This window comes from Neolamprologus brichardi, chromosome 6, assembly GCF_056152115.1.
Source record: "Neolamprologus brichardi isolate AB-2024 chromosome 6, ASM5615211v1, whole genome shotgun sequence".
NCBI classification, from domain to species: domain Eukaryota; kingdom Metazoa; phylum Chordata; class Actinopteri; order Cichliformes; family Cichlidae; genus Neolamprologus; species Neolamprologus brichardi.
Window position 1 is genome coordinate 37,326,216 of NC_142109.1, and position 11,285 is coordinate 37,337,500.

General features: G+C 49.8%; 3 protein-coding genes across 4 annotated transcripts in view; all 3 read right to left on the reverse strand.

Annotated features, from left to right (window-relative positions):
- Positions 1-358: 358 nt before the first annotated feature.
- Positions 359-5,218, reverse strand: LOC102782822 (dynein regulatory complex subunit 4-like). Of its 2 annotated transcripts, XM_087842293.1 has the most exons (11): positions 5,052-5,217; positions 4,835-4,927; positions 4,361-4,558; positions 4,071-4,277; positions 3,944-3,998; positions 3,590-3,795; positions 3,142-3,309; positions 1,116-1,202; positions 836-1,045; positions 684-749; positions 359-609 (listed from the first exon to the last, which is right to left on the reverse strand). In XM_087842293.1, exons 1-11 carry the CDS (start codon positions 5,052-5,054, stop codon positions 574-576), a joined length of 1,329 nt encoding a protein of 442 aa, XP_087698419.1. In that variant the 5' UTR covers positions 5,055-5,217; the 3' UTR covers positions 359-573. The 2 variants fall into 2 exon arrangements, with proteins under 2 accessions (XP_087698419.1, XP_087698418.1); XM_087842292.1 differs by having other exon boundaries at positions 359-749; positions 5,052-5,218.
- A 327-nt stretch (positions 5,219-5,545) lies between these two features.
- LOC118455495 (uncharacterized) lies at positions 5,546-8,377 on the reverse strand. Its single transcript, XM_035914697.2, has 2 exons — positions 8,164-8,377; positions 5,546-6,654 (listed from the first exon to the last, which is right to left on the reverse strand). Exons 1-2 carry the CDS (start codon positions 8,216-8,218, stop codon positions 5,948-5,950), a joined length of 762 nt encoding a protein of 253 aa, XP_035770590.2. The 5' UTR covers positions 8,219-8,377; the 3' UTR covers positions 5,546-5,947.
- A 435-nt stretch (positions 8,378-8,812) lies between these two features.
- The window catches only part of ndufaf5 (NADH:ubiquinone oxidoreductase complex assembly factor 5), a 7,649-nt gene continuing 5,176 nt past the window's right edge, over positions 8,813-11,285 (reverse strand). Inside the window, exons 6-11 of the mRNA XM_087842319.1 lie at positions 11,063-11,102; positions 10,789-10,986; positions 10,639-10,699; positions 10,133-10,216; positions 9,234-9,316; positions 8,813-9,071 (exon numbers count right to left, since the gene is read on the reverse strand). Of these exons, the coding sequence (XP_087698445.1) occupies positions 8,985-9,071; positions 9,234-9,316; positions 10,133-10,216; positions 10,639-10,699; positions 10,789-10,986; positions 11,063-11,102 (553 nt within the window). The 3' untranslated portion in view covers positions 8,813-8,984. The remainder of the gene's footprint in view (positions 9,072-9,233; positions 9,317-10,132; positions 10,217-10,638; positions 10,700-10,788; positions 10,987-11,062; positions 11,103-11,285) is intronic.

Below are 11,285 nucleotides of genomic sequence, written 5' to 3' on the forward strand. Positions count from 1 at the left end.
AGCTGGACCGCTGCACGTGTTTGTGCTGCTGTGAGGTTACCGTAGTAACAGACCAGTTAAGAAGGCGGAGCTCCAGGTTGGTGCTCAGTGAAGCAAAAACATGAAACGGTGACGGCGGCGTTTCTAATAACTGACTTTTCTACATTGACCGTGTATTTAAATAAAAGCTGACATGTGGATCCTGATGTTTCTCTTTTCGTCTCGTGTTTCACAGCTGCACATTCATCACTTTCATGCTAAGCGTGCAGCGATCGTGCTCCGCCCTCGTGCTCCGCCCTCGTGTCGGAGTGAACCCCTGCTGTTTGTCTTTAAGGGAAAAGAACCGAACATTTCAGTGCAAACCAATAAAAACTCAAAATCCAACCAAAAGAAGTTTTATTTTGTTTGTTTTGGTGGATCAGCAGCAGTGAGGTCTGTAAACAGCAGAAATATTCAGTCAGAATGATGAAACTTTCTTTCCACATTATTGGAGAAGCTTCGTGAACAAGTCACATATTCAGGAGGAAGTGCGTTTTATTTTGAAAGAGTTTAACTTCTTTTCCGAGCTGCTGGGAGTTCGTGGAGGCCGTCCCTTCAAGTCTTCAGCCCCTCCCTCTGCTCGTCGTAGCCCTGCACACAAACGCTCGGTCAGTCACCACCTGAGCTGCTGACAGGTGAGCTGTGCCCCGCCCACCACCGCTCACCTTACGCCGCTGAGCCAGGTCCTCCTTTAAGGCCGCGATGGCGTTGTGCTTCTGCTCCACGATGGCCTACAAAGGTCAGACATGTGAGCGTTTATCTGCACGTCTTCGCGTTAACGATTGGCCTCCTGTAAACGTGCGAGCGCCATCTTTACCTCTAGCCTGCCGGCGGCGCCGCCTGCTGCCGTCGGATCGGCGCTGGAGGCCGAGAGCGCGGCGCACAGCTGAGCCTCCTTCTTCTCCAAGGTTTCGGTGAGCGCTGCCAGCTTCCTCTCCAACATCATCGCCTTCAGCTCGCTCCTCTGCTGCACGTCCATGATGGCGTCCCTCTGCTTCTTCAGCAGCTCGTCGCGCTCCTGCTGCACCTGCGGGACGCCGACATGGTCACGACCGTCAACATCATGGATGGAGGCGGGAGAGGAGACGATGGGTTACCTTCTCAGAGGCCTGCAGCAGCAGGTCGTGCTCCAGGGTCAGATCTCGCAGTTCCCTCTCCACGACCTTCATCTGAGCCCGGCTCTCCTGTCAGCGATGACATCATCAGTTACTCACAGTGGTGTGCACACGTTTGATTTTTCTTCATACATCATCTGTTGTTTGGAGCAGCAGACGAACATGATGATGTTTGAGACGTGAGATAAAGTTTACACAAAGTGAGCAACAGTTGATCCAAGTTAGGCAGGTGCAGAAGTTCAAACACCTTTGTTGTTTTGTTGAGTGTGTGACTGGTTGTGTAAAGCACTTTGGGGTCCTTGGGGGCCAGTAAGGCGCTGTACACAAACAGGACATTTACCATTTTATTGGAACAGAATTTGTTTGGTGGGCTCAGTCACACTTGACCTACATGCAGGTGAATCCAACAGAGCAGGAGTTTAGGTTAGTTTTTCTCCTCTTTGCATCTTCTCAGTGGCAACATGGGAGCCTCAAACCACTGGAAACAAAGACTGTTCAACATCATGGTTTAGGGGAAGGACACCTTCTGGCTGCAGATGGTGTCACTGTGCACAAAGAGATGCTGTATGAGAGAGTAACGCAGAAGAAGCCTGAGGTATGCTACAGCAGCGGTCTCCAGCCTTTTTTGCACCACGGACCGGTTTATGCCCGACATTATTTTCATGGACCGGCCTTTAAGGTGTCGCAGATAAATACAAAATAAAACTAGTACTGGTACCGAAAAAAAGAAGATTTATTCATAACACACGTGAAAAGACCCAGGAAAACCGAGTAAACGATAAAAACAATAACAAAATAACGCTGAAGACCCTGAAAACCATACATTTCACACCTGAGCGGCCCGGTACCAAACGACTCACGGACCGGTCCGAGGCCCGGGTGTTGGGGACCGCTGTGCTACAGCACGACTGGAAAGCCAGCTGCAATTTGGAATAAACTGCTGAGACTCATGAAACTAAAACTGAGGACGTAACAGGAGGCGGCGTGCACAGCAGGCCAAGAGAAACACTACCCACAGTACCATTTGGTGGCGGTCCCATCATGCTGTGGGGCCATGGGCCCAGTGCCGGTACTGGGAATCTCATTAAAGTTGAGGGTCGCGTGGATTCCAGTCACGGTCCAGAACACCTTCAACCAGCATCCAGACTCATTGGAAGCTACAGGAAACCTTCAGAGGCTGTTAATGCTGCAAAGGTCGGATCTAAATACTGATTTTTCTGTTGCGGCGCCCAAATCTCTGCACCTGCCTGATTTAGATTAACTGCTGCAAACTTCCTGTGGATCCTATAAACTTCATCTCACGTCTCAAACATCGTTTGTCTGCAGTGACATATTTAAACGAGACTGTTGATCCAAACAACCGATGATTCATGAAGAGACGCCTGCAGGTGCGTGAAGCTCCCGCTCAGCGTCACCTGTTGGGTCATGAATCTGTTTCCTGTACTGGCTTAGTTTAATATTGATCATCTGCTTCTATTGATTACATTTATGTTATTATTATTGTAATAGACTGATGCCGGTCGTCCATATTAAATGTCAGTTGAAAGTGGGAGGAGCTAAAGCAGCTTGTTTCAGAGGATGAGATAAAGAAGGATTATTCTGAGCTGTGACTACAATTAAAAATATGAATAATAAATATATTATTTATTATATTATTTATTATATTATATTTATATTATATTTATATTATATTTATATTATAATATTTATATTTATTATATTATATATTTATTATATTAATTATTATTTATTTATTAAACAATAAAAATATTGTTTTGTTATCCAGGTTCTGTTCCTGCGAACTCGTAGCTTAGCGACAGTTGGGCCACGAGGGGCGTGAGGTCACGACCATGTGACCTGATGGTGCTTTCTCCCAATGAGCCGCAATCTATAAAGTCATTAACAGGAAAAATGCTCTGCACCATTCTAGTGATGCTAGCAGTCTCAGGAGCAGGGGCGGGGCCTATCAACGCCATGGTGGGGGGAGGTGGAGCTTTTAGAAACGCACCAGCATCTGGGCCTTGCAGCGGTTGTGCTCCTCCAGCCGGCAGCGCAGCTCGGCCAGATCCCGCTGAGCCTCGGGCTGAGCCTCCTTCAGGCTTCTGTTCTCCTCCTGAGCCTTGGAGAACTCTCGGCACGCCCGAGCCTGCTGCTTCTGCGCCTCCGTCAGCTCCTCCTACCAAACACAGGAAACAGCGTGAAGACGGACGGCCACGCCGCTGGCAGGCCTCAGCTTTATCGAGCAGTGAGCCCTAAACAAAAAGCAGCATTATGGGAAATGTAGGACCCAGAATTTAACAGCAAGTTTCCTTTAATTTCAGTTTCTGCAGCAAACAGGCGGAAGATATTTTACCTCGTAAAGAACTCGCTTATGTGTAAGAACCCTGAATCGCTCCACCCACCGCACGCCTCCCGAGTCACAGCCTTGAAGTCTCCGTCCCGCTCACGGGTCTCACCTTGAGCGTCCTCTGGTCTGTCAGCAGTCTCTCCCGAGTGGACGTGAAATGCTCCTCGACTCTCCGCAGAGCTCGGTCGTGCTCCTCAATCAGAGCCGCCTCTCGACTCTTCATCCTCTCGTCGAGCTCGGCGACCGCCGCCTGACGCTTCTTCTTCTCCTCCTGGATCATCATCTGCATCTTCTTATGATACTTCACCTCGATGTCTGCGCAGGGAGGGAAACCGCAGCAGTTATGAAGGAAGATGAACGGAGAGGAAGGAGTGCACGTGGGGCAAAGGAAAGGAAACGAGGAGATCGGTGTCCCGGGGCTGAAAGGTCACGTGATCGGCGCCGAGCTCACAGATGTTCTTACCTCTGATCCTGTGCTCGTAGTGGTTGGTGAGCTCCATCAGCTCCGTCTGATGTTTCTGTGAAGGAGGAAGTGACATCACCGAGGTGTCCAGGTGTGAAAGTGTTTAGATTTACGGGCAGCGGCTCACCAGCTGCAGCGCTTTGACGTGGCTCTCGATGTGGAACTTCTTCTCCGTGAGCTCCGCCTGCAGACCCTGAACGTTTCTGTGGAGCGCGATCTCAGACTGCACGTGCTTCTTCTCGACCAGCGAGGACGCAGAGACGTCCTCCATCTTCAGCTCAGTGATGGCGTTGTGCTGCTCAGACAGGACGTGCTTCAGCTTCCGCTTGTAGACCTGGACAGTGACCAAGGACGGGTCAGGACTAAGACTAAGTTGAGATCAAGTCAGGATTAGGGTACAATAAACCTCCAGCTCACTTCGATCTCGACTCGGTGGCGCTCCTCAGCCTCATCTCTCTCCCGGCTCCTGTTCCTCAGCTCGGCCTTCGTCTTGTCCAGGTTCCTCTTGGAGATCTCCCAGAAGGCCTGGATCTTGTCTCTCTCCAGCTGGAAGTAGCTCTTCTCCTCTTGCTCGCGGTCCAGCTCCTCCCGGAGGTGGATGATGTGTTCCTCCAGCTGGAGGTCAGACACACTCAGGTCACTGAAACGTACCGCTTAAAACTGCAGTTTGCAGGAAATACACAGAGCCTCAAACTTCCTCTGATTGTGGTGTTTCAGGCTGAGGTTACAGGTGTACCTAATGAAGTGGACAGTGCACTTGTTATTTTAGATCATAATCGGGCCTGTTAGTGTTGGACTGTGGCCCGGGCCGGGCCGCGGACCCCCTGATGGACCCCCTCACACCTCCACACACTGTGAGAGGCTAACGTTAGCACCGTTAGCAGCTCTGACCTGATCCTTGGACATGTCCTCCGTGGACAGACCGTCCATCACCGTGGAAGACTTCACGTTCCCGCCCTTCTTCTTGCTTTTAGCCTTCGGCGGCTGAGGACAGAAGCGTAAGAGGCGCGTGACGTTCCGCTCATCGGGATAACAGGCGAGGGCTAAGCTAACATGCTAACAACAACATGACTGAGAAAAACACCGGTTAAAGTAAAACTTTACTCACCATCGCGACGCACTGCGCAGACTCACAGGGATCCGGAAACTTTAATTATCCTGACAGAAAACTGCGGCTGGAGTTAAACACGTTAGCTGTTAGCTATCTGAGCCTCAGCTCCACTAGCAACAAAAGACGCTGTCATGGCAACGCAGGACCGTATAACGCGTGTGTGTGTGTGTGTGTACGGGTATTACCATCTTCGTGGGGACCAAAAATTCGAGGTTTACTATACTTGTGGGGACCAACAGCCCCAATTTTGAAACTAAGAATGTGGTTTGTGTTCGGCGTTCATTTTAGATGGTTAGAGAGACCTTTGTGTCAATTAGATGCTCCCAAGACACGAATAACCCACGTGTGTGTGTGTTTTGTGCCTTGTACAGTTTTCTCTTATAAATTATATTTAAAGTCTTAAACTGATGCTTTTCGGCCTCTGAGAGATAATTTGAGAACAAATTTTTATTTGAATCATTTGTAAGCAGAAAAAACTTGAAGCATGAATATTTCTTGCTGGTTTAGTTTGTTATTATTTTGCAGTGATTCTGAAATAAACTGACATCACTCATTCAAAGATCACTTTTATAAATTTACATATAATATTAAAGATCTGCATCTGCTGCTCCAGCCTGTTCCTCATATTTTTGTACATAAACTGATTCAGCAACGTGAAAATAATTAGACTGTATCTAAAAGATGGAAATGGTCTCTCCAGGGCATGTGGGAGGGGCTCCTGTGTTCTGATTGGATAGAAGTTGCTGAGGAAAGCGCTGATCTCGATAAACTGCTTCCTGATTGGTTCATGGTCTCAGTCACTGCCTTCAGGTCTGACTCAATGAAAGTTAATTTTTGGAGGTGATGGTCCTTCGATAGTAAGGGAGGAGCAGGACGCGGGGGAGGAGTCTCAGTCAGACCCGCCCCTCACCCATGATAACTGGTTTAAAGAAGTCAGGAGGAGCTCCGCAGCTGCTTTCTATCTGCAGAGGATTCTGGGTAAGGTAATACACACAGGTGTCGCAGGCCTGTCCTTCAGGTCGGGGCCTGCACTGGTTGCTGACGTCGGAGCAGCAGTACGGGGTTTCCACCTCGCACTCAGGGGCTGGGCCGGGCTCCACGTCGGCGTGTCCGATCTCCTCGTAGACCACCTCGCTCAGCACCGCCCTCGTGTCCCTCGCTGCTTTCTCGGCTTTCCACAGTCTGAGAGTCAACATGGACGACAGCACCAGCGCAGCTCCTGCCAGCACGCCAACAGGAACTTTCCACAAGTCTGACGGGGGCGCTGTGTCAGCACCTGCAGCCGTCACGGCAGGGTCGTCCTTTCTCCCCGTGACGGTTTGATCCACCACGCTGGGGTCTGTGGTCACATTCAGATAGGCCGTCATCCTCTCGTTGCACAGATACATCGAAGTATCAGACTCCACAACGTTCCTGATAAGCAGCTCGTTGTTGTCACGGGAACCGAAGCGCTCCGAACTGCTGTTCACGTGACCGTCGCTGACGGTGAGAAGAGTCACCCGGGTGCCTCCTATAGCTCGGCTCCAGGTCACATGTCCCTGAGCGTGAGGACAGGTGAGCACAGCGTCCGTGTGCTGCCGAGCGCTGACTGTGAGGATTTCTGTCAAAAAAGCAGAAACGATGACGTCACACGTCTGATTCACGCCGCGCTGACGGCCTTCCTTCCTTCCCTCCAGTTATTTTCATCTTTTAAACATTTAAAGGACATTTCCTCTTTGTCTGTCTTTAGTCTGTTGGTTCATGTTACGCTTTATTTAAATAAAAACTTGGACTGTTGTTGAGATTCAGGAGCCTGAGGAACCAACAAACTGCTCTCTGACAGGAAGCAGCCTTCAGGGCTCTGATGGACGGTTTAAAATAAACGTCTTTACTTTAAATATTTGCATTTTATTCATTTTGCTTCTGAAGGCGACAGACTTGAGTTTTCTGGACTTGTTGACCTGATAATAAAAATTCTGCTTGTTTGATTTGTCGTTTAGTTCAGTCTCCGTGACTCTGCTGTGACATTTGTCAGGTATGTCACGCATATATCAGGTGTATTAAAGCACCATTGGCAGCACAGAGCTCATAGTAAAACCTGAATTTATCTCATATAATAAGAAGGTTAGTTTGCTTTAATAAGTTTATGTGAGTTGTGCCAGTGCAGTGATCCACAGTCAGAGTCAGCAGGTATAAGCCGGCCTCTCTGATGATGTCATTATGTTCTGGGGTTAAAAGCACCGTGAGCTGCAGGAGGTGTCCCTGGTGTCCCTGTGGACATCGTTATGGTCATTATGGACAAACTGTGATTTGTGAACACAGGCCCCTCCCAACTATGAGCGTTGAAGTCTCCCAGCAGAACGATGGAGTCCCCCCCCACCAGGTGACTCCACGTAGGTAATCTGAACTGCATTTGTCATGTAGCAGTCAGGACCCCGACCCAGAGCTGCAGGGAAGCAACTCTCTCATGGACTGAGGGGATACAGGAACCAGCCCCCCGCCTCGTGCCCAGGGCGACTGCAGGAACTTGGTTCCACTGCCCACCTACAGTTGGGCCACAGGACTGACTCCTGCCCTGCAACCTGAACCCAGTGAGCAGTGGAAAAATGGACGGCTGGAGTTTTGTTTAAATTAAAACACTTCATCCGATGTTACAGCCTGGATGCTGAAGCCTTTTAAACCTGCATTCTTAGTTCTGCCAGCAGGGGGCGATGGAGAGTCTGTGAGAACAGTTCTGCTGATCTCTGAGCTTACTCAACACCTCCCTGCTGCTTTCAGGTCTGTGTGAATAAAACATGAAGTTTATTTTGGAAGTTTTGGTCTCGTTTGAGTCGCAGGAGGCGGCGAGGGTTCAGGGCAGCGCTGGAAGTGTGGTTATGTGTGTTTAGGCTCAGTTTCTCAGTCACTGACTCATGGTTAAAAACACAGCGAGCCCCACAGAGAGGAGACCAGCACATGGATCAAACGGCTCCAGAAACAGCGGCTACACTTTCATAACACCGACTCGTTTCTGTCCTTTTGTTCTGCGTCATATAATCGTCATATAACAGCCTTTATCTTCCTTAGATAAGCAAAGTGTTACATTGTTGCAGCTGTAATCGTGATAACACGCTGACGGAGGCGTTCTTACCTGCAGCGCCGTGACAGACGTGGACACACAGGAGAAGGCCGGCGTAGAGCAGCATGTCTGCAGGCGTCTGAGCGGCGGCAGCAGCGTTTCCATGAAAGAGGAACTTCTGAGTGATGGGTGGCGCTTATGGCGCGGCTGCAAACACTCGCTCCTAATGTGCTGACATCACACAGAGTGACTTTTGAACAAAAACAATGTTTTTAAAACACTATTTTCTCTAGTTATGTGCCAAACCCATATGCAGGTATTAAAGTTCCTCATTTACATGTTTTTATCATCTTAAGTTATTTCAAACGGGACCAGTTAAACAGCAGGTAGGCGGGACTTGCCCTGGCGCTCTCCACCCTGCAGCGACCCTCATGAACGCCGTTTTGGGATCAACCTGATCTCTCTGGTCTTGATTTGCAGATACAGTCCTGATCAAAAGCTTCAGACCAAAACTCAAACTCGTCTCCATCTGCAGGTCTGTGAGCCTCAGCTTCCTGTTCTCACTGACAGATCCCAGAGCCACGTTCAGTCACTCTCACCACCTTTCTTCATCGTTCTGATGCTCAGTTTGGACTTCAGCAGCTCGCCTTCACCACGTCTACACGTCTGCATGCGCCGAGCTGCTGCTGTGTGTCTCTGATATTTGAGTGAACATGAACCGTTTGGTTTCAGCCACGTGAACACATGTGTCAGCTTTTATTTTTAGACAACTTCCTGTCAAAGACAAACTCTTACAACATCACATTTGTCTTCTGTACATCAGAGTTCATGTTTCTTGCCTCTAAAACATTTTATTTTCATTAAATATGGCGTCTACAGTCGGCGCCGAGGCTCTACGGTTGGTCCGTGCCGCTCGGTCGGCCGGTCTTTGATAAATCTCCAAACGACGCGGTGGCCGAGCCTCGCTTCGCCGGTTTGGCCTGAAAGAGAAAAAACGCTGAAGTCATGGATCTAAACTCAGGTTTTTCTAAAAGCAGAAGCTGTTTGTTATTCTGCCACGATGGCGTCCTAAAGATGGAGGTCGCTCCACCGTGAACGCAGCAGAAACAGGCTGAAGCGCACGGAGCATCAGGCGTTCTCACCTGAGACTCGTGAGGCTTCCAGCCAATCATGTAGAGGATCTCAAAGGTGGCGGGGACGGAGCCGTCCTCGCTGCCGTACATCTCTGAAACATGAGACAAACACAGTGACACATGAAGCGCTGCGCTGTGACTAACGCTTCAGCCTGACGCGTCACCGATGAGCAAACAACACGAGTGGAAAGCAGAAGTGTCAGAAACAGCGTCGGCTCTGACTTCAGTGTTTATTCGACTATCGTTACAAATAACAGTTTGTTTGTTAGCAGAGACGCAGATTCAAACCCAGAACCTTCTCACGTCAGAACGCGGCGCCGCACGTGCTCGTGAGAACAATGTCAACCTCATTCAAACTGAGGCCACGCCTCCACCTCTGAGCTGTTACCTACAGCCTGTGCTCACGCTCAGAAGTGCTTTATCCCTTTAAACCCTCACCTAGCGTCAGGTTAGGGTCTAAAGCAGAGGTGTCGGACTCCAGGCCTCGAGGGCCGGCGTCCTGCAGGTTTAGATCTCACCCTGGATCAACACACCTGATGATTAGTTCATTACCAGCCTCTGAAGAACTTCAAGACATGTTGAGGAGGTCATTTATCCATTAAATCAGCTGTGATGGATCAAGGACTCATCTAAACCTGCAGGACACCGGCCCTCGAGGCCTGGAGTTGGACACTTCTGGTTAAAGGGTGATCAGGTGTTCTTCATCCTCTGTTCCTCTCCTCATCCCTCCGGTTCGTGCACCTTTTCTGGCTTCCTGCTCAGACGAGGTGAACATGGAGCAGGCCGATTCCCTCGCGTGCACCGGGCGGTACGAACAAAATCCACACATTTTGTGGATCTGACGCTACTAACACTCATCAGTGCATCACATGTCATTGAGCACCAATCAGACAGCAGCTCAGACTCACCTTTGTAAATCGCTGCTGCTGCTAAGATGGTGTCTCTGTGCAGCAGCGACTTCCTGTTCCACGCGCAGTTACTCTCACCCATACCTGCACACAGCACAAACACTGCACTGAACTTTGACCTTTGATCTAAAGTTTGTTTAGACTAACAGCCTCACGAATGATCAAACCGCAGTGAGGTCATCAGACAGTTTTAGCTTAAACAGCGAATCCTGAACCGCGCTCTTATTCAGGAGGAGCCTCTGCTGCTCGGTTTGAAGCCTGTTTGCAGGTAAATGAAAGCAGCACGTTCACTGATGAGCTCCATCCTGGGACTCGTCACCTAAAGCTCTGTGCTGACGACTCAGAGTCGCTGTGATCAAACTGAAGTCGTCATTTCTGGCTCTGCACTCATCAGCTGCAGATCCTCAGCGTGCAGTTCGCTTTGCTTCCACGTGAGGACGACTGTGGAGCCACGTTTGAACGTTTCAGGAACGACGTGATTCAGACGAACGGTTCCCAGCTCGTACCTTGTAAATCTGTCATGACTTCCATGATTCCTGGATAATGAACCTGAATGTCATCGATGTCCTGGAACAAAGAGGCGGAGGGGTCAGAGGTCACCGTGAGCTAATGCTAAACATTCTGCGTGTTTAACAAATGCAGCCACGCTGACTCACCACAGTGAGCATGTTGAAGCCAGCTTGGCCCAGCAGGTTTCCCAGGTCGGTGACGGCGGTGTAGGGGGAGATGTGGGGCGAGAACCCGCCCTCCCGCTCCGTCTCGGCCAGCTGCAGGGAACAGCGCAGCTCGTAGAGCGTCTCGCCGCCCACCATCGCTCCGATGAACACCCCGTCCGGCTTCAGCACCTGGTGGATCTGAGAGGACGGCGCACAGTGAAACGTTAGCGGGCGAGCTGCAGTCAGTCGTGGTATCGCAACAGGTTCATCTCACCTGTCTGAGAGCACCGGGCAGGTCGTTGATCCAGTGCAGACTGAAAAGCATGAAGCTCAGCTGCAGTTTTAATGAGCACATGTTGTTCATAACAAACCCTGGTGACCTCTGACCCTCTCAGTCTAGACCCACTTTATTTCACACATTTGATTTTTTTAACCTTAAAATCACTCGCTGCATTTCTGGACATAAAAATCTAACGACATGATTATCGGTTATTATT